The 23,236-nt window shown below is 43.6% G+C and overlaps 2 protein-coding genes across 4 annotated transcripts in view; both read right to left on the reverse strand.

Annotated features, from left to right (window-relative positions):
- Positions 1–12,949, reverse strand: part of tiam2a (TIAM Rac1 associated GEF 2a) — a 98,279-nt gene extending 85,330 nt beyond the window's left edge. The window contains exon 1 of the mRNA XM_035167966.2: positions 12,911–12,949. The gene's annotated coding sequence lies outside the window, so the exon portion shown is untranslated. The remainder of the gene's footprint in view (positions 1–12,910) is intronic.
- scaf8 (SR-related CTD-associated factor 8) overlaps positions 11,539–23,236 on the reverse strand; it is a 27,492-nt gene continuing 15,794 nt past the window's right edge. For 2 of the 3 annotated variants that reach the window (XM_035167969.2, XM_035167971.2), the window contains exons 3-20: positions 22,162–22,206; positions 21,679–21,840; positions 21,190–21,346; positions 20,967–21,094; positions 20,623–20,799; positions 20,459–20,538; positions 20,214–20,325; positions 19,293–19,424; positions 19,048–19,163; positions 18,233–18,426; positions 18,045–18,145; positions 17,617–17,730; positions 17,270–17,426; positions 16,812–16,942; positions 15,478–15,619; positions 15,350–15,397; positions 14,986–15,207; positions 11,539–14,834 (exon numbers count right to left, since the gene is read on the reverse strand). In XM_035167969.2, coding sequence (XP_035023860.2) covers positions 12,925–14,834; positions 14,986–15,207; positions 15,350–15,397; positions 15,478–15,619; positions 16,812–16,942; positions 17,270–17,426; positions 17,617–17,730; positions 18,045–18,145; positions 18,233–18,426; positions 19,048–19,163; positions 19,293–19,424; positions 20,214–20,325; positions 20,459–20,538; positions 20,623–20,799; positions 20,967–21,094; positions 21,190–21,346; positions 21,679–21,840; positions 22,162–22,206 — 4,128 coding nt within the window. In that variant the 3' untranslated portion in view covers positions 11,539–12,924. The remainder of the gene's footprint in view (positions 14,835–14,985; positions 15,208–15,349; positions 15,398–15,477; positions 15,620–16,811; positions 16,943–17,269; positions 17,427–17,616; positions 17,731–18,044; positions 18,146–18,232; positions 18,427–19,047; positions 19,164–19,292; positions 19,425–20,213; positions 20,326–20,458; positions 20,539–20,622; positions 20,800–20,966; positions 21,095–21,189; positions 21,347–21,678; positions 21,841–22,161; positions 22,207–23,236) is intronic. The other variant, XM_035167970.2, reaches the window with a different exon arrangement.

The raw sequence follows: 23,236 nt of genomic DNA on the forward strand, positions 1-23,236 counted from the left end.
TCCCGGTTTTACTGCATCCGATGTTATGTGCAGCATCACTTAAGAAAATGTCTAGTTGGAAGACTTTCATTGTTTTAGTTTTGTAGGATTTTCAGATTTGCACATTCCTAATGTGTTTAATTTAATAACCGCGCCGAAAACCCGGGGTCAGAAAACTGCGCACGTTGCACAAACACTGGAGGTTTATGGGGTCCAACAGCTAAATATTTTGTCCTGAGCCCCCCGCAAGTTAATCTGTCCCATTATTTTCATTGCAAATCCACTGCATTACCTGCCTCGACCTGTTTTTGTTATGAACTTATAACCTTTAAGTAACTCTCTGGTAAGATTTCTGTTTTTTTTCAAGAATTCATTCATCCATGTTGATGAAGTCTGACTTGTCGATCTTTGCTGGCAGCACTTTTGGCAGTTTCTCCGCGGGTTATGTTCCCACTCAAGTTATATGGTTGTAGTGCTCCATTTTAACACTTGAGCAGATTACACAAAGCCATTCGAATTGAACTCAAATGAAATATAGTCAAATTCCCCCAAAAAACAAGCGTGATGCAAATATTGCTCTACTTTAAAACTATCTTTGTTCTGTCCCTGTTTTCGTAGAGGTTGCACTTAAAACCAGATAAGTATGTCATTACTGACTTGAAACGGTTCCAAATATAAACAGCGGCTACATCCGCTATATGAGGCTTTTATAGAAAATTAAAAATGATTGAATCCACAACCCACGTATTAAAACCCTCAAAGCACTTATTAAAGGGTGATTAACCCTGTTACAGCCGACACACACCACTAATTGGTACAGTGGCTACTTTGCTTGTGTAGGTGACTTTGTAATTATGATGATATGATAATGAAAGTTATTTGTTTCATGTATAATGTTAGTTTGTCCATCTCCAATGTTTCGCTGCGTATTGATGGCATGAAAAGAAGATTGTAGTAAAGTGGAATTATCCTTTAACTGGCGTATAAAAGCCAGTTCATCAGATGAACCACATCTTTTCTCTCTGCCCAGGCTTCAGTCCTGTCGCTGGCAGCTTACCTAATAGACACAGTCTCCGTTATCCACCCCCATCCCATCCCAGAGTGGTATGGACCGACCCAACCCACGCTTATCTCCTGTTACGCTCAAAACGAACCGCAGATCCATGTTTCTCATTTTCTCCCTGGTGTCCCATGTGACGCTTGGAGTGTGAAAGATTGAGAGAGGTGGGGGAGGGATAAAAGCACGGGAGGAAGAAAGAAAGAAAAGAGAGAAAGGCTGGAGGCCACACAGGTTGGTGGAGGAGCAGACTGTCCTCTATCTCATTAGTCACAACTCCCTCCTTCACCTTGTCAAAACTCCCACACTCGTCCCTGACCCTTGTCTTCTCGCTCCCCACCAAGGTCATTACTGGTTCCTGTTCTGAATTTAGCTTCAAGCACTGACACGTTCAGACTCAGCTACAGGATCATAATGTTCTGATGTTAACGTTGCCTCACTCCTCTGATCCAAACTGAACATTTACAGCTTCATAGCAGTTAGCAGGTGTTGCAGGGATTTTGTACTGAATTATACTGTGAAGACACCGATCGTGCACAATCTTTACCTGTCAATGTTTCTCTGGTGATATCATTACTTCTGGCATTTCTCTCTTTAGCACACATTGTGCTGAGAGATCAAAGTAAGACAACTGACATTTTAGCAGCATAAAAGCTGCTTTTGTTTTTTATTTTTAATAAAGATGGAATGAGATGTCATTAAAACACAATTGTGTGTTTGTGTGTACTCAAGTAAACTGGCTTCCTCAGACATATCCACACATTTAGAAGAAAAAAACAACAGAGGAATTTTTTCCCAAACAATTCAAAACTGCAAAATTTAGCAGATCTTCCACAAAAAGTTATTAAAAAGAAACAATTTCTTTACAGCTACTAAAACATCGTGAGCACTTTTCGATCCTAATCATAGACTATATATAAAGATGGACAAGGCGTCTCCACTTCCTCCCACTATCTGTTTTACTCCCATGTACTTTGTAAAGCATTTTGTAACCTGTTTTGATAAGTGCTATAAAGTAAAAATGTTAGTATATTATATAATTATTAACCCAAAATTTTGCCTAAATATCCCAGATACGAATGTCGCTATTTTGTACATTAAAGGTGCAGTAGCGATCAGGGAATGGGGCGGGTAGCGAGGTCCCCCTGACACACACTTGACCAATCGTGAGTCAGTCTCAGCTGTCAATCATGACGTTACACCATGTTTCTATAGCATCAAATAACTGATTCCAAACTTAAAGGAAAACTAGCACTTGAACAAACATCAGTGAGGTAAGAACTAACAAAATTGACAGAAACCGTCTTTGAGATTCACTTTTAAGTTTGGCCCATGTCCCATTCACTAACATGGAGGAGGCAGGGTTAATGACCTATACTGCAGCCAACCACCAGGTAGCTATCAAGACGCTTTGGCCTCACTTTTAGGGAGCTGTCATGTCGTCTATCTTTATGCCTATGATCTTTACACACAACATAGAAAAGGCAAAGGTGTAAAATGGCAGATGGTAAAAATCAATGTAAAGTCTACGTTTTCATCTGAACAGATGATGGGACCAACTAACCAGTGATTAACCCCTAAACGAGGGAATTCAATAGAGGTGAATTCCCTGGATTTGAAGGGTCATTTACTGCTCTTTAGCTTCTCTGGACATGATGGAAATTGAATCTAAATATAACCTTTCGCATTAGAACTGTATTTTAGTCCGTTTTACGATCCAGGCTGCAGATCCCACCGAGAGGCTCAGTTTCCAGGGAATCTGACCAGACTGTGACACGCTTCACTGGGGAGCAACCAGAGTGGATGGAGAGCAGAGAATAAGAGACAGAGAAGAGGAGGGGCGAGGCAGGGGGAAGAGGAGTGAGAGAATAATGAGGGAACAGCACGCGGGGGAAGGAAAGACGGGGAAAGGGGAAAGTCAACCAGGAAGCGTCGATGTGGAGGATGTGAGGAGTGCAGCATCAGCGCCCCTGTGCTCATCACTCATTTTTCATTTCATTTGCGGGGGCTGTCGGACAAAGCATGTTTAGCTGTAATATCACATCAGAGGAGGGAAAACGGAGTCTGAGTTAAAAGGGAGAGGGAAAAGAGACGAGGAAGGAAAAACGAAAGGTTAGAACTGCAGACGAATTTCTTCTGGTGACACATACAAATTCGACATTATCTTTAATATAGAACAGTCATTATCAACCTATTAATTACTACTGCATCTCCAAGAATTAACCCGGGAAGTATCGGCTACATGAACAGAGGGACAGGAGGGAAGAGTGTGTGAGCTTCTCCTCTGTATCTTCTCTAGGTCATGGACTTCTCAACCTCGAATACAGAAACACATACACACATTCTCTCTCTCACACACATACACACTGGTGTGACATCTGCTGTGTGTAGGGGCCCTGTCACACTACAGTTCTCTGCTGCCATCACAGATGTTCACAGCGAGGTCCTCAGTCCATCCCCGCAACCCCTGGGAGAGTTCAGAGCGGCGGTCCAGAGAGACACGGAGACAGGAAATCTGTTCTTTTCCTATTTAACGGGCTTTCGGATCCTTAGTTAGAAACACACACAAACACTCACACACACACACACACACTGTCCCTCACTCTCTCTTCAGTCCTTGCTACCGAATCATACAGCATGAAGGCAGATGAGGGAGATTAATTCACGATTGTGTTTCATGAAGGTACTGTAGACCTTTTGTGCGAGTGTGTTAGCCTTTCTGTGTGTGTTTGTGTGGGTGTGTGTCAAAGTGGAAGTGTAAAGATTGTGTGGGGTTTGAAAAGGACAAAATGTGTATTGTGTGTGTGTGTGTGTGTGTGTGTGTGTGACAGCCTGGAATCCCTGGTGCCTGCTGGTCATTAATAAACATGATCATGAAAGTTTAATCCCCATCAGCAGGGTGGCAGGGGAACCCTCGTGGGTGATATTGACATAGTCGCACGCACGCACACACACGCACACACACGCACGCACGCACGCACACACACACCCACACAATCACACACAATCACACACTCGACAGATTGGAGGAGCGGCAGGAGGGAGGGTTGAGAGGCTCACCACGAGGTTAACTACCAACTGTAACTGTGTGTGAGAGCGGGGACAATATTCCTTACATGCAAAGCTTAAAATGAATGTCAATATAAAGGACTGGTCATGTGTCTACAGATAGTTGTTGTGTTGTCTGGCTCTAATGAACCTATTCATCATGAGTTTGCACGAGAAGCACTTATTTGATGTTGAGACAAGGACATGTGTTAGAAATGGGCCTGGGGTGGGATAATTCCAGCAAAGTTCATTCCCCCCTTGCGTGGGAACTTTATCAGAACATCTTGAAACAGAAAGGAATTTGAATTAAGAGTGATTGAATAAATGTTATGAAACAAATTAAATTGAATTAACTTTTAGCAAAATTTGTCCCAGGAAAACCGGATTTGTGGGATTCATTGGTTGATTAAGTGACGGATTAAAATAAATTGTAGTTATTCTCTTTAGAAATGCTTAATTTGCTTTTACAGAAATATACCAATCTATTCCCGGAAATTGGATCGGAAACAGATTTTGGAATCACATTTACAGAAAAAGAATTCTACAAATTAGTCTTTATAATCAAAACAAATTCTTCATGGCACGTGATATTTACACTAGGTTTCAATACATATTAAGGTTAAGCTAAAGAGTGACCCCCCCCCCATGCTGGAAGTGCCCTGAGGAGGGTACTTAACCCATGTTATATGGTATTGCCCCAGAGTCGGGGACTTACGGACATCAGTTCATGATTGTATGACAGAGAATTGTTGGTCAGGGACCCATCCACCCTGAAAGACACAATTCCCTCTATTTACACTAAATGGGTCCAAACCATGTTAGGTAGGAGACTGCTTGGTAGGGGGGTGGCATAAAAACGCATCTCCTTTTCCCTGCTGGACAGGATGGAGCGGTTTTATCACTATATTAATAGCCCCCCCTCTATGTATAATGTGTACTCTCTTTAACACACACACACACACACACACACACACACACACACACACACACACACACACACACACACACACACACACACACACACAATGTTCCTTTGGTCCAATTATGACTCTTTGTCCCTCTTTTCTAGTTTATGTCCTAACCCTCTGTTTGAAGTTGTATAAATATAATAGGTATTAACAGTTTGTTTATATGCCTGTTTATGTTCTCCTTGATTTCTATAAAACGTAAATCTCAAAAAAAGAAATGCTGTATTAAAAAAGTGAGAGAATAAATACAAATTTTTCAAATATTTATCTTGTATTTATAGACACTGATACTTGTCACTGACATGATGGACGTGTATGGTCCTGTTGGCGTGCATGGGAATTACAGTCTTCAGGATCAAAACCAGGTTAATTTGATAATAAATCTATAATATATATACTATGCCTTCCACCGAAAACTATAACGCTGCAACATGATGACAGTCTTTTTATAACTTTAGTTAAATTATTACTCATGTAAAAGGAACTTTAATTTGACAGTACAATGTTTTGGAAGCTTTTGCCTTGTGTCCAGAATATTTTGTGCTCATTTCCCTGAATGTTTTCTTAATTTGTTGTTCAGTTCATGCTCAACAGAAACAATTTTCATTGGAACTACTTTCTAAAGAGGAAATACACCCGAGTGTGTCCTTTGAAAGTAATTGAGACATTGTTTCTTGGAAATCGATGATGCGTTTTAATTTAATATTGAAGTAATTTATCGATTCTGTAATTCTATTTAACTCAAAGCATGAGAAAATAAAAAGATCCGGACTAGTTCAATAACTAGTCCAAAAATAACATTTTGTTGTTGACCCAAGATTTTGTGTAATATTGACCTAAAAAAAAGCCTTTTTTCACGTCTGTTTTAAACATTTCAACGACTCTATTTGGCTGTTACGTGATAAACATGGTTAAAAAAAACATCCGCTTTTAAGACGACAACCGCCACTTTGATCACAGCACCTTGATCCTTACAAATCTGTCTGTCTCTTAACCCCCCCACCCAACCGCACGATTCTGGTGACTCAGGAATTTCCCATCTTCTTTCATTTGACACCGTCTGCTCCCGTCTCTCCCGTGCACACTTCTCCTGCGCGACGCCTCAGACTCTCATGAGGGAATCTGCTTCTTACCATCGTAAACAAACACGCAGACAACGAGGAGGAGGCCTTCGGGGCTAATTACCAGCTATAGTGGCTGATGCCTCTGACAAACAGCACAGGGGGAGCGTAAGAGCAGAGTCACATGTGTGGGCAGGCAGACACACACACACACACACTAAATCTCTGCAGCCCTTAATGGAAACAATGAGGCTTGTTTTGGCTCTTGATGAACCAGGTGTCACATCTGCAGGAAGAAGCTGAGTCAGCCTTTAATAAGCAGCTTTTATAAGGTCTTCTTTTACAAACGATGACAGACGTGAGAGGAGGCGACACAGACCGGATGAGAACAAAGTGGATGTGAAATGTCTGCAGCGTATTAATAAGGCTTTGTGTTTGAGTGTGTCGAGGCTTCGCCGGACACCCTCCCTGGCTGCAGGTGAACGCGACAACGAGAAGAGGCTGAATGGGGTTTGCATGAGGACACTGGGGGAGAGCAGCGCTGGTGGAGGACCCACAGCAGGAGGCCACGGCCCGCACCAGCCATGTTTCCAGATTTCTCCCCTGCATATCTCCCGTTACACATCACCCTCCCCCTTTATAGACTCCCAGCGTCACCCGGATTACACACAACACTCCCGCCTGACATGAGTCATGACTGGATCCTCTCCGAAAATGTAAAAAGGTGCTCGTTGCTCATCGCCACTTCTCCCTGACAACTCCTTCATTTTCCCAGACACCTCCCAGTGGCGACCTTTAACCTCCCTCGCTCTGATGACCCTCCACTCCACTTACAATGAGTGTGGACAGTTGAAGACAAGAAGCAGAAGCACTGATAGAGCCCGTCTGCTTTAGGAAAACAGGCCTTTTCGGGTGCAGATAGTCACATGTAAACAGATGATGTATGTTTACTGGTGTTTGTGTTTCGACATGGGGCCACTCACAGGGAAGATTAGGGACTAACAGTGTTAACAAAAGGACATCGGTTGTAGACATCAATCGTGAAACGTCCAATTTGCGTACTCTGCCTCTGTAAACCATGTTTGCACTAATAGGTTTAATTCCAGTCGCATTGTGACACGGCTGACACGCCGCCAATGCACACACAGTTAGTTACGAGTGTGGGTATTCAGTGACGGGCATGGAGAACAGTGATAACAAACACACCTCCTCGGGATGCAAATACACACCAGCTCGGCAAATACAAGGTTTCTCTCCTCCTGCTCCTGGCGCGGTGAAAAAAAAAAAAAACTCTTGCCACCAAATTGTTTGGAGAAGTTTAAATAAAATGTCCATATGAGAGTTGAGGGAGAAAATTGGTGCCTTCAAAAAACAAAAGTAAAGCAACGCTCACTCTGCAGAGGAGAACAATCACAACACTGTCGAGAAATACTACTTCTAGAACTTCTCTCACAAATCGGTTGTAATAAAAAGTTGTGGTCCAACATTTGTTTGTGGTTAAGTGTTAAAGTTTTGCCAGAGGCTTTCTGTGCTGCGTGTGTTCACACATGTGAGGCATTACTACGAATGAGTCAACATTTTTGTTGAGCAAAGATGCAACAACTATTACGGCATTCAGTAGAGTGCGTAGCCGTGTCAAGGCCCAACAGTCCCTTTAAGTTCTGCACCAAATCTGTCATATTTGTTTGGATGTAGTTCTAAAACTATTGAGGATATACGTAAACTGTTGAATCCACATCACATCAGGTGGTAGTTACTGATTTGTAGGCCTATTTGTTACCGTATAGCAGCTAGAAAAAAAGCCTACTCCCTTATGAGACTTTAAATCCACTAGATCTGGATTTCTATTTGGATTCGCACCAAACTCCACACTCTCATAAATATTAGTCCCCTAAATATGTCAGACATTTTGTTTACTAAGATCCCTTCAATATAGCCTGGGAAATTGGTGAAAAAAAAAAGAAAAAAGAATAGGAATGGGTTCTGTCTTGGCCCATGTCCCATTTTTACACCAAGGTTTGTGGAAATCAATTCAGTATTTTTTTTTCAGTAGTTTTTGCTTAATCCTGCTCAACAAACCAACCAACAGACAAACAGACAAGGTTTAAACCTCCTTGGCGGAAATAGTGAACTCGAAATACACATTTGAATTTTAAGCCATGACAAAATCAGTCTCTGGCCTGTGTCCACCACTTCAGTCCAAACGAAAACATCCCTGTAACGATCACAGAATACGGTTCAGAGATTCATGGTCCACAGAGGATGAATCCTAATGACTTTATTGATCCCCAGACTTTTCATGGGGATTTGATGGGTGCTGTATTCACAAAACATAACAAAATATTTGAAAAAGAGAAAATCTGCACCCCCAAAGCTTCCCTTCAGCAGACTTCTGATAAAGAACGGAGTCGCCATCAATACCCACAATCATTTTGTACAAATAATATATACAACAGTCGATATCATAAATAAATGGCAAAGAAATCCTTGAATGGGAGCTTTAGGTGTGCTGACGTTTCAATCATCCAATGAAGCAGAAATAAACCCCTTGGCAGGTTCAAGTGCCCTCGAGCAAACAACAAAACACCACCACCGGCTGCTTCTGCTCTAACTCTCTGCACTCTCACCTCCCAGTGGTGCGACGGGACAACCCAGTGACCTTTCTGCCTCTCTGAGCCAGTTTGCAGCGGGGTGCGGCCTGCAGCAGGGGTCGCTGAACTCCTGACAAGGCTAAGCTCCAGGGTGAGGGGGAACTTTAGGGCACCTCGGCTGAGCCTCCAGCAGTCTGCCGGCCCTGGTAACAGACCTACACACACAGTCGTGAGTAATAACTGTGGATGCTGAGTGCGAGTTGAGATAGGGGATTCCTCTCCTGCATAACTAGGTGTGTGAAAAATAGTCTCAGTTGCTCTTTGGTGCTCATGACTAACACAGACACTCTGTCTCTCTGCACTTGGCACAGACTCCAGCGTGTGCATGATATCTGCGTATCTGGCCATGGCTGATTTTGGTCCAGAGGCTTAAGGGGACTAAATCAATAGCTTTATTTAATTAAGAATGCAGCAACCGAGAGGCCTGCAGAAAAAAGGCCAAATCTCACACTGGAAAGAGCTCATTCCATTTATCACACCGCTCCCCTGTATCGATCTGAGTAAAGGTATGGAGAGGGGTATCTGAGGGATGAATTTCAGCGAGGTGGCACCGTGAAGATCCTGCATGGCAGCGATTTTCTCTGCCTCTTTTCCTTCCACAGATTCTGTTGTTGTTGGGATTTCATTTCACGTTAGACGTACTTCGACTTGGACCCGGCGGGCTTTTATTTGTCTGTGAGAGTGAAGCACTGGAGGTAAGAGAGGTGAGCACTGCAGATTTTGAGCTGTAGCACGACCAGACACCAATCTGCACAGAGCACATAATGAGGAGCGCTGCAGTACCACACTGACCTCCAATGGTGAGACATGGTACTGACATTACAGCTCCACTGACTTGTCCTTTTATTGTCACCACGAGCACTGCACAGGTTGTGGAAATGAACCACTACTCTTCAGTATAACTAAAACTACTTTAACCTGCTCCTCTCAGAGCCAATTGGGCCTCGACGTTTGACATTTCCAGTTCATATCAGACCGGGAGATTTTATGATTCTCTCACGTCATAGTAAAACCATTTACAAGCTAACTCAGCACTGTCTAATTAGCTTCCTCTTTCAGCAGAGACCCTCTATGATAAAAAACACACATTAGCATTTCAGGATTAACTACCAGTGTATAATTATGCCATGCCTTTACAGTTTAGATGCTCTTATTAGTTGCCCATGCTGAGGTAATCTTTGGCTAAAAGGTCAGGCCTGCTTCAGTGCGTTCCCATGGGCCTGGCATGGGGTGTATATTGAGTATAAGCTGACAATTATGTGCAAATGGTTCAGCACAGGAGCACCGTGAGGTCTGTGGCTACGTTGGCTTTGATGTAAAGCTAGCAGTAAGAGAAAAGCACACAATTATTTGCTAATCTATTCCTTAAACCTGTTTGAAACCAAGATAAAAATGTAGATATTTCACCCTCTTGCATTTCCTGTTTGAAGTTATTTATTTTTGTATGGCCTTTACTCTGCCACAGATAAATAACTGAGGTAAGCTGGACCTCTGTAGAGAGAGGATTTATTTTTATTGCTGCCCACGGGAGCCCCAGCCAACTGCTGTGTACATGTTTGTCTGTTACAGGGCAGATAGTGGTTGATTCAAAGTCTCAGCCTGTCAAATCGTTGTGGAAGTGAGTGGGGGGGGGGTGTCAGCAGGCGAGCCCTGGACTCGGCCAGCTGCCCGGGCCTCTGGGAGCCAGGTGGGAACTGGAAATTTATGGGCTGAGTCATAGGAGAAGACGCACAAGTGGATTTTTTACACTCTGATTTATCCCTGACAAAAAAAACACTAGAACACTAGGAGACCAATCCAAATCCGAACCTGTGAGATGTGTATTTGTATTTTTTTGCTTTAATCTGTGTGTTAATGCTTGGATAAGCAGGTTAAGCTCAGGTGTAATTGGGATAAAGGCATTTTGCTGCAGTGCAGCTCCTCTCGCGCTGATTTCTCTGCTAAAAATACAAAGCGCTGAAATGGCATCAACAGACACCATGATGTAGGTGATTGTTTAAATAAATCCCCCAGCTTGTGTTTGCTGGGCCATACGTTAGTAGAGAGAGCTGCTGCATGGGGTGTGCTGAGTGTGCACTTCCTGCAGCTGTGGCAGCCAGGTCTTTGGCACTGCAGGGTGAGTGTGTGTGTGTGTGTTTGGGGGGTGAGGGGCAGGGGATAATGTAGACAGTATCCTCTCCCGCCTCTTCTACATCTCCCTCATCAGTTTACTCCCCCCTTCAGTTCTGTGGCCGCTTTTTATGTTTTCCTCATTTTTAGTAATACTTATAATAACCGTCTCCTGGGAGAAATATGCACTTTTCATTGGATTCAGCAGAAAACTTAGCTCTTTCAGGGTGAGGGCATCTGGTTGTAGTCTCGACACCTTTATTGCTAGGTGTGACATAAATACTTTAGTGGTTTGACAGTGTGGAATTGACCTTTATTCAGAGTCGCAGGTCTCAGGAGGCTTTTTTACCCTAGGATATGGGTATGTTTTGTTGTGCCCTTTATGGTAGCTGGATGTCAATTTTAAGAAGCACCTAAAAGTCAGTCTACAGTCTAAATGTTTACCTTCGCAGAGGAAGTTTTCATTGTCTGTTTGTCTGTCTTTGTTTACAAGATATGTCAGTTTTGCATTTGTATTGGACTAGATTCACATGTGCTTTGTTGAAGTACTAGTTATCGCAGTTGAATCCTGCTCGAGTTCGAAGCTGCAGTGTTGACGTCTTTGCCAAACTTCATCCGATCGGCCTGAATTGGTGATTCATGACAATAAGAGCGGTAAAGAAAAATATGATGCACCTTCAACTTTTATTCAACATCACAACTCCTGTAGACATTTGGTCTGAGAGAACAGCAGACTATGGGTTTCTAGTAGTATGTCTCAACAGAAAAAGAACTACAATTATGAAATGAACAAGAGACAAGAAGGTTAAAACATGGCTACAGGCCTGCATGCACAGGAACAATGGGAGTATATATATCGTCCTCCTCTAGGTGAGTGCTGTACAAACTGCCCCGCTACCATTCAAACGGTAGGACAGTCAATTCTGTGCAGAGAGCTCTGTTCACAGAGCTGTCTGAAACTGAGTCGTACGCTGTCTGGTGTACGTCACACAGTAGTGTTGGGGTCGCATCATGAACGACAAAATCCATTCAAAAAAAAGGCACAATCCCATCCTCAACAGTCACCCAGCAAAAGCTTAGGAGGAAACATACAGGCTGATGTAACCCGAAAACTAAAAAAACTACACGTCCCACGGTTGCATCCAACAAAGTGCTCTGTGGATGGATGGTACAGCAGCAACTTGAGTTGCGAGAACGTCAAATCAACTGCAGTGACAGTACACAATGTGTACCAATCTGTCCTACTTTCCACTGGTCCTGGGTCAGAAAACAGTCCTAAAGCATGTGTTTTAGAACAGACAAAGCATGTTTATTTCAAACTAAAACAATATGCACCTGACATGAGAACATCCCTCTGTTCATTTTCTTTTTCTCCCCCCTGGCATGTCATTTGCGGTTTGTGTTTACGAGATAGTTAGAAACAAATTGCAGACATTTATTCTGGGGATACAACATTTTCATGATTTCATATTAAAAATGTTCATATTTATTTCCCAATTATGGGCAGCTGTACTGGTCTCACTGCACGGAGGCTATTTGTTCTGCTTGGAAACAGAAAGCATTGAAGGACACCACAAAAGCATTCACTGAAAACTTTGCAGCAGCATTTTTAAAATAAGAGGAGACAGAAACAGGGCCAGCAACTGCCACTTTCAAGTGTTGTGTTGAACTGTTTTCAATCCGTTGTTGAACAGCCAGGATGTCTTACTCTCTTCCATAGGAAGGTCAAAGCTTATTTTTCCCCATATACAATTAAAACATTTTGGCAGGCATTTTGATAAAATCCAGTAAAATTTGATAAAATTGTTTAAAATGGGGTGGGGTGGCATTACAACTTAAAAAAAAAAACGGAAATAAAATACAAAGAAAATGTCTATCAATAAAACAGCTAATGAGCCTTCTATTTAAGTACACTGGTATTTGTGAGAGATAAAATCACTTGTTATCAGTCAGTATTCGTCATGTCCCGTGTGGTGGTGGAGGTTTGCTGACATGAGTACAGAGAAGAAGAGACAACTTTACAAAATGATCTTTTACCTACTGAGTGATGATTATGTCCCCTCAGTGTCTGTGACAGTGTCTACCACTGGCTGACTCGCAGCTTCCTCCATGGGCTCACTCTGTTCATTGTCTACGTCCTTAGGAGAGGCAAGCTGCTCCGCTTCACTTTCAGAGTGCACAGACTCAGAGGTGGGCTCTGAAGTGGGCTCAGGAGAGCCCTCGGGTGTGGGGTCAGCCACATCCATATTGTCCATCCCAGGTCCGTTGACCCACTGGGGTTGACTTGAGGAGGCACTATCTTGTGACTCCTCTTCCTCCTCCTCCTCCTCCTCCTCCTCACTCTTCTGTGGGCTTTCCTGCTCCTCCACAGAGTGGGTCGGCTCTTCGGGGGGGCTGACAGCTTGTGTGAAGGCCACAGGTGAGTACTGGGGTGATGCATCAACCAAAGGTAAGGCTTGGTTTGGGCTCTCAGTTTCTGGAGAAGCAGTGGTCTTGGAGGGGGACTGGGCTGTGGTGTGGGATAGTGATTCAGATTCAGATTCTGACAGTGGAGGGGTCTCAGACTGTGGCGGTGACTTGGCCTGAATGGGAGCGTCAGACAAGGGGCTCTGACCTATATTATCATCAGGTGATGGTTCAGGTGATTGGGCTGAGGGTGGCGACTGCGCCTGAGGTGACTCAGACGAAGCTGGTGTTTCTGACTGGCCCTCGGCCGTGTCTGCGTGGCTCTGGGATGGAGGGGGAGTCTTGATCTGAACCTGAGGGAGCGGCTGGTTCAGACCCATGAGGGGGGGTTTGCCCTGAGCTTGAGGCAGGAGTGGAGACTGGAATCGTTGCTGAAGCTGGGGATTTAACTTGAGTGGTGCCAGTAGTTTACCTTGGTTCAAGGTCAGGTTAGGATTAAGAGGTGGAGTTGGAAGCAGAGGTGTAGGAAGAGGAAGGAGCGGTGTCCAGCCCCCACGTTCACGCTCACGTTGATTCTCACGGTCTTTCTCTTTGTCACGCTCTCTCTCCCTCTCCCTGTCCCTGTCGCGTTCTCTCTCTCGGCTGTGGCTGTGGCGGTAACCATTCATCTCCCTCCTGAAATCAAAATCTCTTTCGTCTCTGTCTCTTTGCCTGTCCCACTGGCGTCTTCGGTCGTCTAAGTCTTGGTGTAATTCGCTATCAAAAGGCGCTGTAGTGCTACTACTTCGGTTCCAGGCCTGTGGCCCACCAGCAGCACCAGCATTTGCAGGAACCCCAGCCCCTCCTGCTGCCCCAGGACGGCTGTCAAAGCGGTTGGGGAAACTTTGTCCAGGTGTGGGGCGCTCCTCCTGGAAGCCTTTTGGACCACCAGGAGCCTGTGGGGCTCCTCGCATCCCATCTCGTTCATCAAAGTCCCCTCTGGTCTGGTTCCAGCGGTTATCAGGAGTGAAGCCTGCGAGAGCCTGCAGTCGTCCCACTAGGCTGGTTCTGGCGGGCTGAGTCCCCGGGGTCTGGAGCAAAGGAGGTCTGCCTGCTGCTCCGCCTGCTGCTCCACCTCCAAGGGTCTCCCTATGGTCTGGTGGAGGGGTCCTCAGCAGGCCCGTGCTCGGCTTTTCCATAGGGGGGAAGCGATAGTCCTGGTCTTTGCCCTCATCAGCATTAGAGGAAGACTTGTCTTCTGTCTTGGATACATTTTCATTGGCAAGATTTGGGGCCCTGTTGAAGGGGTCCAGCTGAGAGAAAGGAGCCCTGGCACGAGCTTGAGCCTGGAGAGAACTTTCGAGGAGGCCCACGGCTTGCTGGGTGGGGCCGTGCTGCAGGAGGAGTGGGAAGCGGGCTGCCGCCCCAGGCTGGAGGAGGTTAGGTCGCACATCTAGAGGCAACAGGCCGGGCATTCTCTGCCCTGCGAGACCAGACTGATGCAGTGGGTGTGTGAGGGAAGCCGAAGGGTGCATGCCAAGGAGACCCATCCCACTCCGGACTGCATTTTGCATGCCTGGGGGCAAAATACAATGACAAAAATAAGTGTTAAAACATAATGAACCTTTACATCTCCTAATAAAGACTCTACAGTACTCTTCAAGATGTGATCTACTGTCCACCAGAAGAAATATGTCTCTTTCACTTAAAACACAGTAGTGCCTCACCTTGAAGTGTGAGCTCTGCAGCGGCATCTAGTCCCTCTGCAGACTGACCCGTTTTCTCATGGCTGATTTGAGTTTGGACTCCCACTGGATTGAACACACCGGCTCCAGGGAGGGCTGAGGGCATGAAGCTGCCGGGAATGGTGCTGGTCTGAGGGATCATAGCGCCGAACAGAGAATCCTTGACAGCATCTTGGCCTGTGGCCACTGAAGGCTGCAGTAGAGCTGTAGGCGATTAAAGGAGAAACATCAAATTGAATCAAAAAAAGAATAAATTCCAGGCAACTGATGTGAATGGACACTTTGCCAATTTTCAAAAACGATAAGCATGTATTAGTTTTAGGAGGAGTGCGTCATAAATACTTACAAGAAGTAGCTGAGGCCATGCCTGCGGCCTGTGCTGCCTGCAGAAAACCTGCACAAAAGAACAGCATGTGTAAGCTTGTAAATTTCTCTGGATCGAATCTTCATATGACATAAGTTTGCGCTATTTACCTGGCGGAGGCTGTGCAGCATTGAAGCCAGCTCTTAAGAAGGGTGGTGGCGGCCCATAGCCAGGGGGGGGTATACCCATGGGGACTGGGAAGCTGGGGGGTACCAAACCCACGGCACTGGGAACCGCCTGGGGAACTGGCAGCTGGATGACATATGTGACACAGAAGACACATGTGAGTTAATAGTGTAATGGCTAATTCATGTGATACAAAAGTAGCTGACAAAGCTTCCTTTAAGACACGTTGCAACTAGTGCTGCAACAACTTATCGATTATAATAGATTATTAAAATAGTTGGCAACTAATTTAGTCATCGATTAGTCAGGTCTGTTATAATACAAAGCACAGACTGCGGGAACATCTAACCAATCAATCCTGCTCTCTGAAGCAAACATTCCGGCAAAATGCATTATGGAAAATGTAATTTGTTTTTCAACGCAATTAGTCTTATTTTAAAGTGCATTTCGGAGGGGAGCGATATAGAAGCAGATAACTGCAGTGTTTCATGGATCGAAACGAAATTGAAGATTCAGACCCAGACGTTATTCCTGCTGGCAAAGGCTCAGTCGATAAGTATTCAAGGAGGAGGAAGAAAGGGGGATCTTGCTGGGAGTTTGCTGGCTTTACTGGTTTTTCAAAAATGTTCATGAACTTTCAGGAAAAGGCAACGATTTACAATCAAAGTGAAATGTTTAAGCTATCAAATGTTTTTATCATGTTTCTATCTGCTTGAGAAATTTAAAAGTCCAGAGTGTGAAATTTAGGTGAAAGGGATCTATTGGCAGAAATTGAATATAAAATAATCCTAGTGATGTTTTCACTAGTGTTTCATCGGAATTCTCTATCCTAGAATGGGCCCCTTTATATTTACATGGGGAGCGGGTCCTCTCTACGGAGGCCACCTTGTTTTTTACAGTCGTCCAAACTGGACAAACTATACACCTTTTTTTATGACAACTGAAGGCTGCCATAGGTTCTCTTATACTTTGGCAATACTGTCAGCTCTTCAGAAAACCCTCAGGTTTTCGGTGGTTAGGTTTTAGAGTGCCTTTTTATTTGGGACCTTAGGTATCAATGGGTTTGAGTCCTGTGTCTCTGTTTACCAGATCAAGATAGTCTTAGTCTTTCTATGAAAAAAAGATGCATTCTGACACATAAATCTCATGAGAAAAACACATTAAAAAGGATGAAGTTGGATTAAAATCTATATGAAACTCAAATTTAACTCCATTTAAAAAATATTATCATAATGAAGTTTGCATGAATCAAAACAGTACGTCTGTCCTTGTACTCTTTACATTTTTCCCACAGATTAAAACGGACGCTCTTCAGTACCTGTACAGGCATCATGGTAACCTGCTGGTTGTATGCCTCAGTCTGAGAGTTCGATACAGCCGTCGTCTCAGCGATCACTTGCTGACTCGTAACTTCCTTCACTGGCTCAGCATTCTTGGCTGTTTCCCACTCTGCAGAAACAGACAAATCATTGAAAACACATTTTTAGATGAGGGACTTTAACTCTACTTTGCACACTAAATCTTTGTCTTCATCTTCTTATCAAGGTGGGGGGGTTCCCACTGGAATTACTTAAAGGATTTTGTGTATTACCATAACAAAACAAGCCGAGGGAAATGGGTAGAAAACAAATCCAGTTATGTGATCAAATGCCAAGAACTGTGTACAAAACCTGCCTGTCCTATTTACATTTAAACAATCATTGCTACAGAGTCAACAGACCTAGTGTTTGTGTATTTGTTCAAAGGAAGTTATTGTGTATAAATGTTTCTTTTCACCATCATTGACGGTCTCCTGGTCAATGATTCCTCCTTCAGCAAAGTCGTCTAGATCATCCAGCTTCACCTTCTCCCAGGGTATGTAGGTGACACCCAGATCCACGTCCCAAAACTGCTTGTACTCCTGCTTTACCCCTTTGTTCAGAGCCCACGCAATCTGGATCAGACACACATGAAGGTCAGGAGACAGCCTTTTTAATTTCTGGGAGCATACAAGAATCCATGTGCCTGGAAAGCTTAAACTGTCTCTGAGGATACAGCATTAAAAGGTCAACGGAAAATTACATTAGAGGAAACCACGAGGAGAAGGAGACTATAATAAATTAAATTCTAAAGGTAATGTGCACCTTGATGACCTTGGAGCCGATCTTAAAGGAGCCGGTGCTGAGCTTCTGGCGGGCGCGGAATGCGTCCTGTCTGTGGACCATACAGATGTAGGCACAGCCTCTGGGAGGGATCATCTGCAAAGACACACAGATTACATTACATAGGAGAAGGGAACGTCATGACCATGAAACAAGGAATGACTAGGACTGTGTGATTAATGAGAAATGCGTATATGAGAAAGGGAGTCGGACAGAGTATGACTAAAGTAGAAAGACATGAAAACTATGGAGGACGGTGGTAGAAAAACGACAGCAGCTTAAGGTCACAATGTGGTGATGAAAAACTGTGGCTCGTTTACCAGTTTTCATGTTAAGATTCTGGCGATAAAAGGGCTGGCTGACATGCTGTAACTAAATTAGAGGCTCAGCAGAAGGAGAAGTCTACTTACATTTATAGACTCAATCTGGCCAAATTCTTCAAACAGATTGGTGAGGTCTTGCTGAGTGGCCTTTTTGTCCACCTGGCCCACCCACAGAGTTGTGCTGCAAACTAGGCAAGAAAATGAAAAAATATTACTTGTAATAAAACCCACTGGCAGGAAGCAAAAAATCTAAATCAACCAAGACTTCCATTTACCACTTAGTGTCTTGGATCTTATGGGAGGCAGTCCTTTCTTCTGTCGCTCCTTCTCTCGCTCGCGGGCGCGTCTCTCGCTCGAGTAAGACCGTGATGACTTCCTCTTGCGATCTCTGGAGCGTGAGCGTGACCGCTTGCGGTGCTTACGTTTCCGTGAGCCAGAGCGGGACCTAGATCGCCTCCTCTTGGGAGACCTACAGAGGGGACACCAACTGTTATACTTCCCAGACTGTGACTGTTTTGACACGATCATTGTAAAACCAGAGGTGAGCTATTTATGAGCAACACCCATTTTCCCAGTTCATGTTATTTAACATTCGTCGAGTTAAAAAAATGCGACACTGTGAGCTACTGGCTAGTGTTTGTAATTAAAGGACTAAAGCAAGCTCATATTGCAAGCTTGTATGAGTGTAATCCCTGCCCAAACTCACTTCTTTATTCAAAAATACAGTCAGGCACATTCTTTCAAGTTAACAACACACAGCACTTCACAAAATCTTGGTGCCAACATCTGTTCCTGATAAAAAACATTATTAATAAAAACACTTAATGTATCTATTGAGTGGGTGCACAGAGAAAACACAGGTAAGTGAGTGTGTCTTCTGAGGTAAGAAGCAAAAGAAGCCAAGTCTCAGTAACAACCCAGCTCTTAACAGTTATCATGTAACAATACTGACTCATCTGACCTTCAGGGCAACACAATCAGTTCTGTTCTATCAAGACTAAAGGATCTCTGCTTCTTTCTCGATTAATATTCCAGGCACATTGAGTAAATTCAACTACAAAATGAGATTTCTGAAATAAGTGGGCCTGACCTAGAGCGTGACCTTGAGCGTGTTCTGGAGCGTGTGCTAACAGCCTTCTTCTCCTCCGCCTCAAAGCTCTCCTCCTCCATTCCATCTGGGCCCTCGTCCAGGTCCATGTCCATGTCCTTAAAAGAAAAATAATATTTCAGCACCTCTCTACACAACAATGCAAAGTAACAGAAAGCAGTAATTATCAGATCAGGGCAAATAGCTAAATAAACACTGCTTTGTGAGGTCCTCGTGCTACAACTCACCTGCTGTTGGTTGTCTATGGAGTCGTCCATCTTGTTGTCGGAATCAGGAAGCTGTGGCTGGCTGATGCTTTGAGCAGTCGCAGCAGAGTTCTCCTGCCCAAATATTGAATCCTGCCCTTCTATGCTCATGGCCTAGAAGAAGAACAAGTGCAGGATATGTATTAGTATCTAAACGGGTGAGTCTCTGTACATTAACTGAAAACTTGGTTTGACAATGATAACAACCCGATCCATTTTGTTAACTTAAGACTTTTGTGTGGAGCATATGGGTCGTAGCCCTTAGGAGTCCTGGGCTATTTTGGTCTTTATATACCAAATAAAAAATGTTTACCTTTTCAATGTATGGTATCTTTTTTCTGCACAACATTGCCCATATGTCCAGAAAATGAATGTTTCACTTTGAAACACATTGGACCCCACGACACAAAAGACCCATCACATGGCTTAAACACGGCGGTGTTATTGTTGACTCTGGAGGGTTAGAATTAGAACTTGTAGGGAATCTGCCATTGGAGTAGGTGTGCACAGATACTCAAACTGGGCAATCAGTCTTTCTAAATGTTTGCTTTTCATGCCAATATTATCGCCAAGTCACCTTTAATGTCAAATACAGCATCATTTGTATGCGAGCACCCACACACTAGAGGTGGAGACATTTCTCGATGCTTGCATTGCGATGCGGACGTGGACACAACAGAATCGATTTATGTTTTCCGCTACGTTAATTTATTTAGCGATGTCCCGCCGCTGCATAATAATAATAACCATCCAAGTGTTAATAGATCAATATGAAAGAAAAAATATTGTAAGACTATTTTTCAGCATATTGCCCAGGCCAACTACACAGAATGATGAACTTTGAGAAACTAGGGTTGAAAACAAAAGCAGTACGCAGGGTGAGTGTGTGTCTTTGAGATCTACCTTCTGCTGGTGCTCCATAAGCTGCTTTTGAAACTGCTCCAGGTTCTGTTGTTGCAGTTGCTCCGCCAACTGGTGGAAGAGGGAGCTGTTGATCGGCTCGGACACCATAGGTCTGGAAGTGTTCAGCAGCTCGATTAGATATAAAAACTTGGCAGATGTAGTTGAAACAGTGCAGGGGCATGAATCTGATGTTAGTTTTAATGCAAGACAAAAAAAATAGTCATGATAAAACACACTGAACTCACAGTTGAGATGATGAGGAGTCCTTTTTAGATTCCTCGCCACGTTCAGAATCATTCCCAAAGTCAAATGGACCCAAAAGTTTCTGCAGCGAAGAAAAAACATAATTACATGAGGCTTTAGATGTTGTAAGATATAAGAAATCATCAGCGGTTGACTCCAGCCTTACTTTATTAAAGGAGGAGACCCTCTGCTCCAGGGGGTTGAGGCTGTTGGCAGTAGCCGCCGCAGTGAGTTGTGCAGTCAGAGCTTGCAACTGCACCACTAGGCCGGCATCCAAGGCCTGCAGCAGGGATGGCTGGGGTTTCTGTTGCTGCATCTGCAGACTCTGTACCAACTGCTGCAGCTACAAGTGATAATACAGAGTGTTACAGTGTGAAATATTTGACCACTAACTAGGCAACTCAGAAGCTTAAGGATGAAGTGTGAGACAAAGATCTTATTTTGCCTTAATCAAAACCCTTAACTTAAGTAGTTTAATTACAAAGACACTGAGTGGACATGCACACTAACCTGTTGTCCCTGGGGACTCTGTAGGATCTGTGCCACAGCAGCCACAGTGTCTGTGTTGTTAATCTGAGAGGCCCAGTCTGGCAGACCCTGGACTAAGTTGGCTGGGGTTGCTGGGGTAGCTGGGGTGCCTGGATGCACAGAGACACAGATGTTGTATTTTAAAGCATGGTGTCAAACGAATGATCTGACCACAGCATCCGAGGGCATGTGTGCTCTGACTGACCAGGTGTAGCGTTATTGACCGCGGCAGCGCTGCTTGACATGACAGGGGTGACACTCGGCGGAGCAATCCCTGCTGCCATGTCCAATAGAGGCTGGATGATGTCACTCTTGAAGACAGCATTCTTTTGCCAAAGGTTGAGCACTCGCACAATTTTACTCTGGAAACAACAACACAGACGACAAATTAAAACAGTGAAATGTGAAAAAAGTCGACAAGGACAAAGACACCCTGAGGGAAGGACAAAGACAAACTTAAACACATTAGATAAATAAGTGATGTAAATGTGGTAAATATACGCAACCACTGTAGTAAAAATGCAATGAAATGAATCCATAGCCAAACCCTGATCTACTCATCAAATCACCTATTCCTGTACAAGTGATGCATGCTATATATATCAAATGTTTAATATCGACTCATTAAACCATGACAAGCCACAAAAATGAAAAGCCACAGAGAGGAACACAGAAGCAATTAAATCTGCCTGACCTTATCATCTGAAGGGCAGCGGTAGAGGTGCTGGAACGTAGGGATGATATTCTTGCTGAAGCGTGGGGCAAAAACATCCTTCTCCGTGCCAAACTGGTGTCGTGACTGCCTGACAATGGAGTCGATGACGTACAGCCCCGGAACCTTGTATTCCGGTTTGCACTGTGATACAGAAAACACACAGCAGGTGTTAGGGTATTATAAAAACTGTGAATTAATCTATGATTTTACTGTCTGGTACATTTTATGCAATACTTAATGTAACTACTATTCCATTTCACGCAACCCTGATTAGAAAATACTGACATTAAAAAAACATTAATACAGAATAAAATTAAATAAATTTGCCTCATCATCACACTTATTGACAAATGTAAGAGCAAATGTCCATAAAATCATTTGCAATATTTATGCTTTAGCTCGTAAGATTTAAGGGCACTTGGGATTGTTGTTAGTTTTTTCCAGATTTAAAGTATAACTCACCTTTTGTACGAACTTTTCTACACTCTGGACAACGTGTTTGTAGAACTGAAAGAGAAGCAGAGGAAACGTAAACATTTTTAAATCACTTGAATTGCAATATCTCTGGGAAAAATCCAAACTTACGCCAATATTATAGGTAACGTTTAAAAAGCAGCAGCACAAAAGAAATGGGAGAGATGAAACATGACTGAGCTGTGTTCTGAATTTTCTTCTTAACCTCTCCTTTTTTGTTTGAACATTTCTCCACCATATATTCTCTACAACCCCTCAAAACACCCCCACCATGCACTGACAGTGAAGACCGAGGGAGTAGTGATGAAACTTGAGTTGTCTGCTGGCTGCTCGGTTTATGAAACAATGTGCAAGAAAGTGAAAACAGCAGTAATATCTATTGATTCTCCCAATTCTTCGTTCCTCGTTAGAGTGCCGCTGAAAGGACTTATCAGTTATGACTGACTGTCGTTAAAGGTGGAGGTAAATTGTCATTGTGTAGGGTGAAACTGAGAAAAGGGTCGAGAGTCCATACTATTCAATGGTAATTAAAAAAAATTAACAATTTCACTAATATCTAGGTAAGCAAGACACGCAAACTAACACAAATAAATGTTTAATTCTGATGCACTTCAAGCGTGCAAGCTGTGTGCTTTAAGATAAACGGAGAGATAAAAGGTATCTCAATTTAGTAAAACGTCACTAAAGACCAGACCACCCGTCACAAATGATCACTTTCCATCTGTTGTTCAGGATAGAGTCTGGCTAGAATCACTGGTCCATTTGGTCCGTAGTTGTAAAGAACTGTTACGAAATAAAAGGCAACCTGCCAGCAGAGGGGCGAGTAGACAGCTATTACATGACAGCTGTCGTTTTGGGAAGTTCCAGTGCAACTGATGCAACTGGCACTAAGCATTTATTATATATGACTGTTTGGGTAGCTCATCTATAATACACCAACCAAAAGAGTAGAAAAGCATAATAACCTACTTAAAATGTGGTATACTGTTGTGACAAGAAAAAAAGGGTAGTTTAAGTTGAATACCACAAAAATAGAAAATTATTATTGAGCTGTTTTCAACGA

This window comes from Hippoglossus stenolepis, chromosome 10 (genome assembly GCF_022539355.2).
Source record: "Hippoglossus stenolepis isolate QCI-W04-F060 chromosome 10, HSTE1.2, whole genome shotgun sequence".
NCBI classification, from domain to species: domain Eukaryota; kingdom Metazoa; phylum Chordata; class Actinopteri; order Pleuronectiformes; family Pleuronectidae; genus Hippoglossus; species Hippoglossus stenolepis.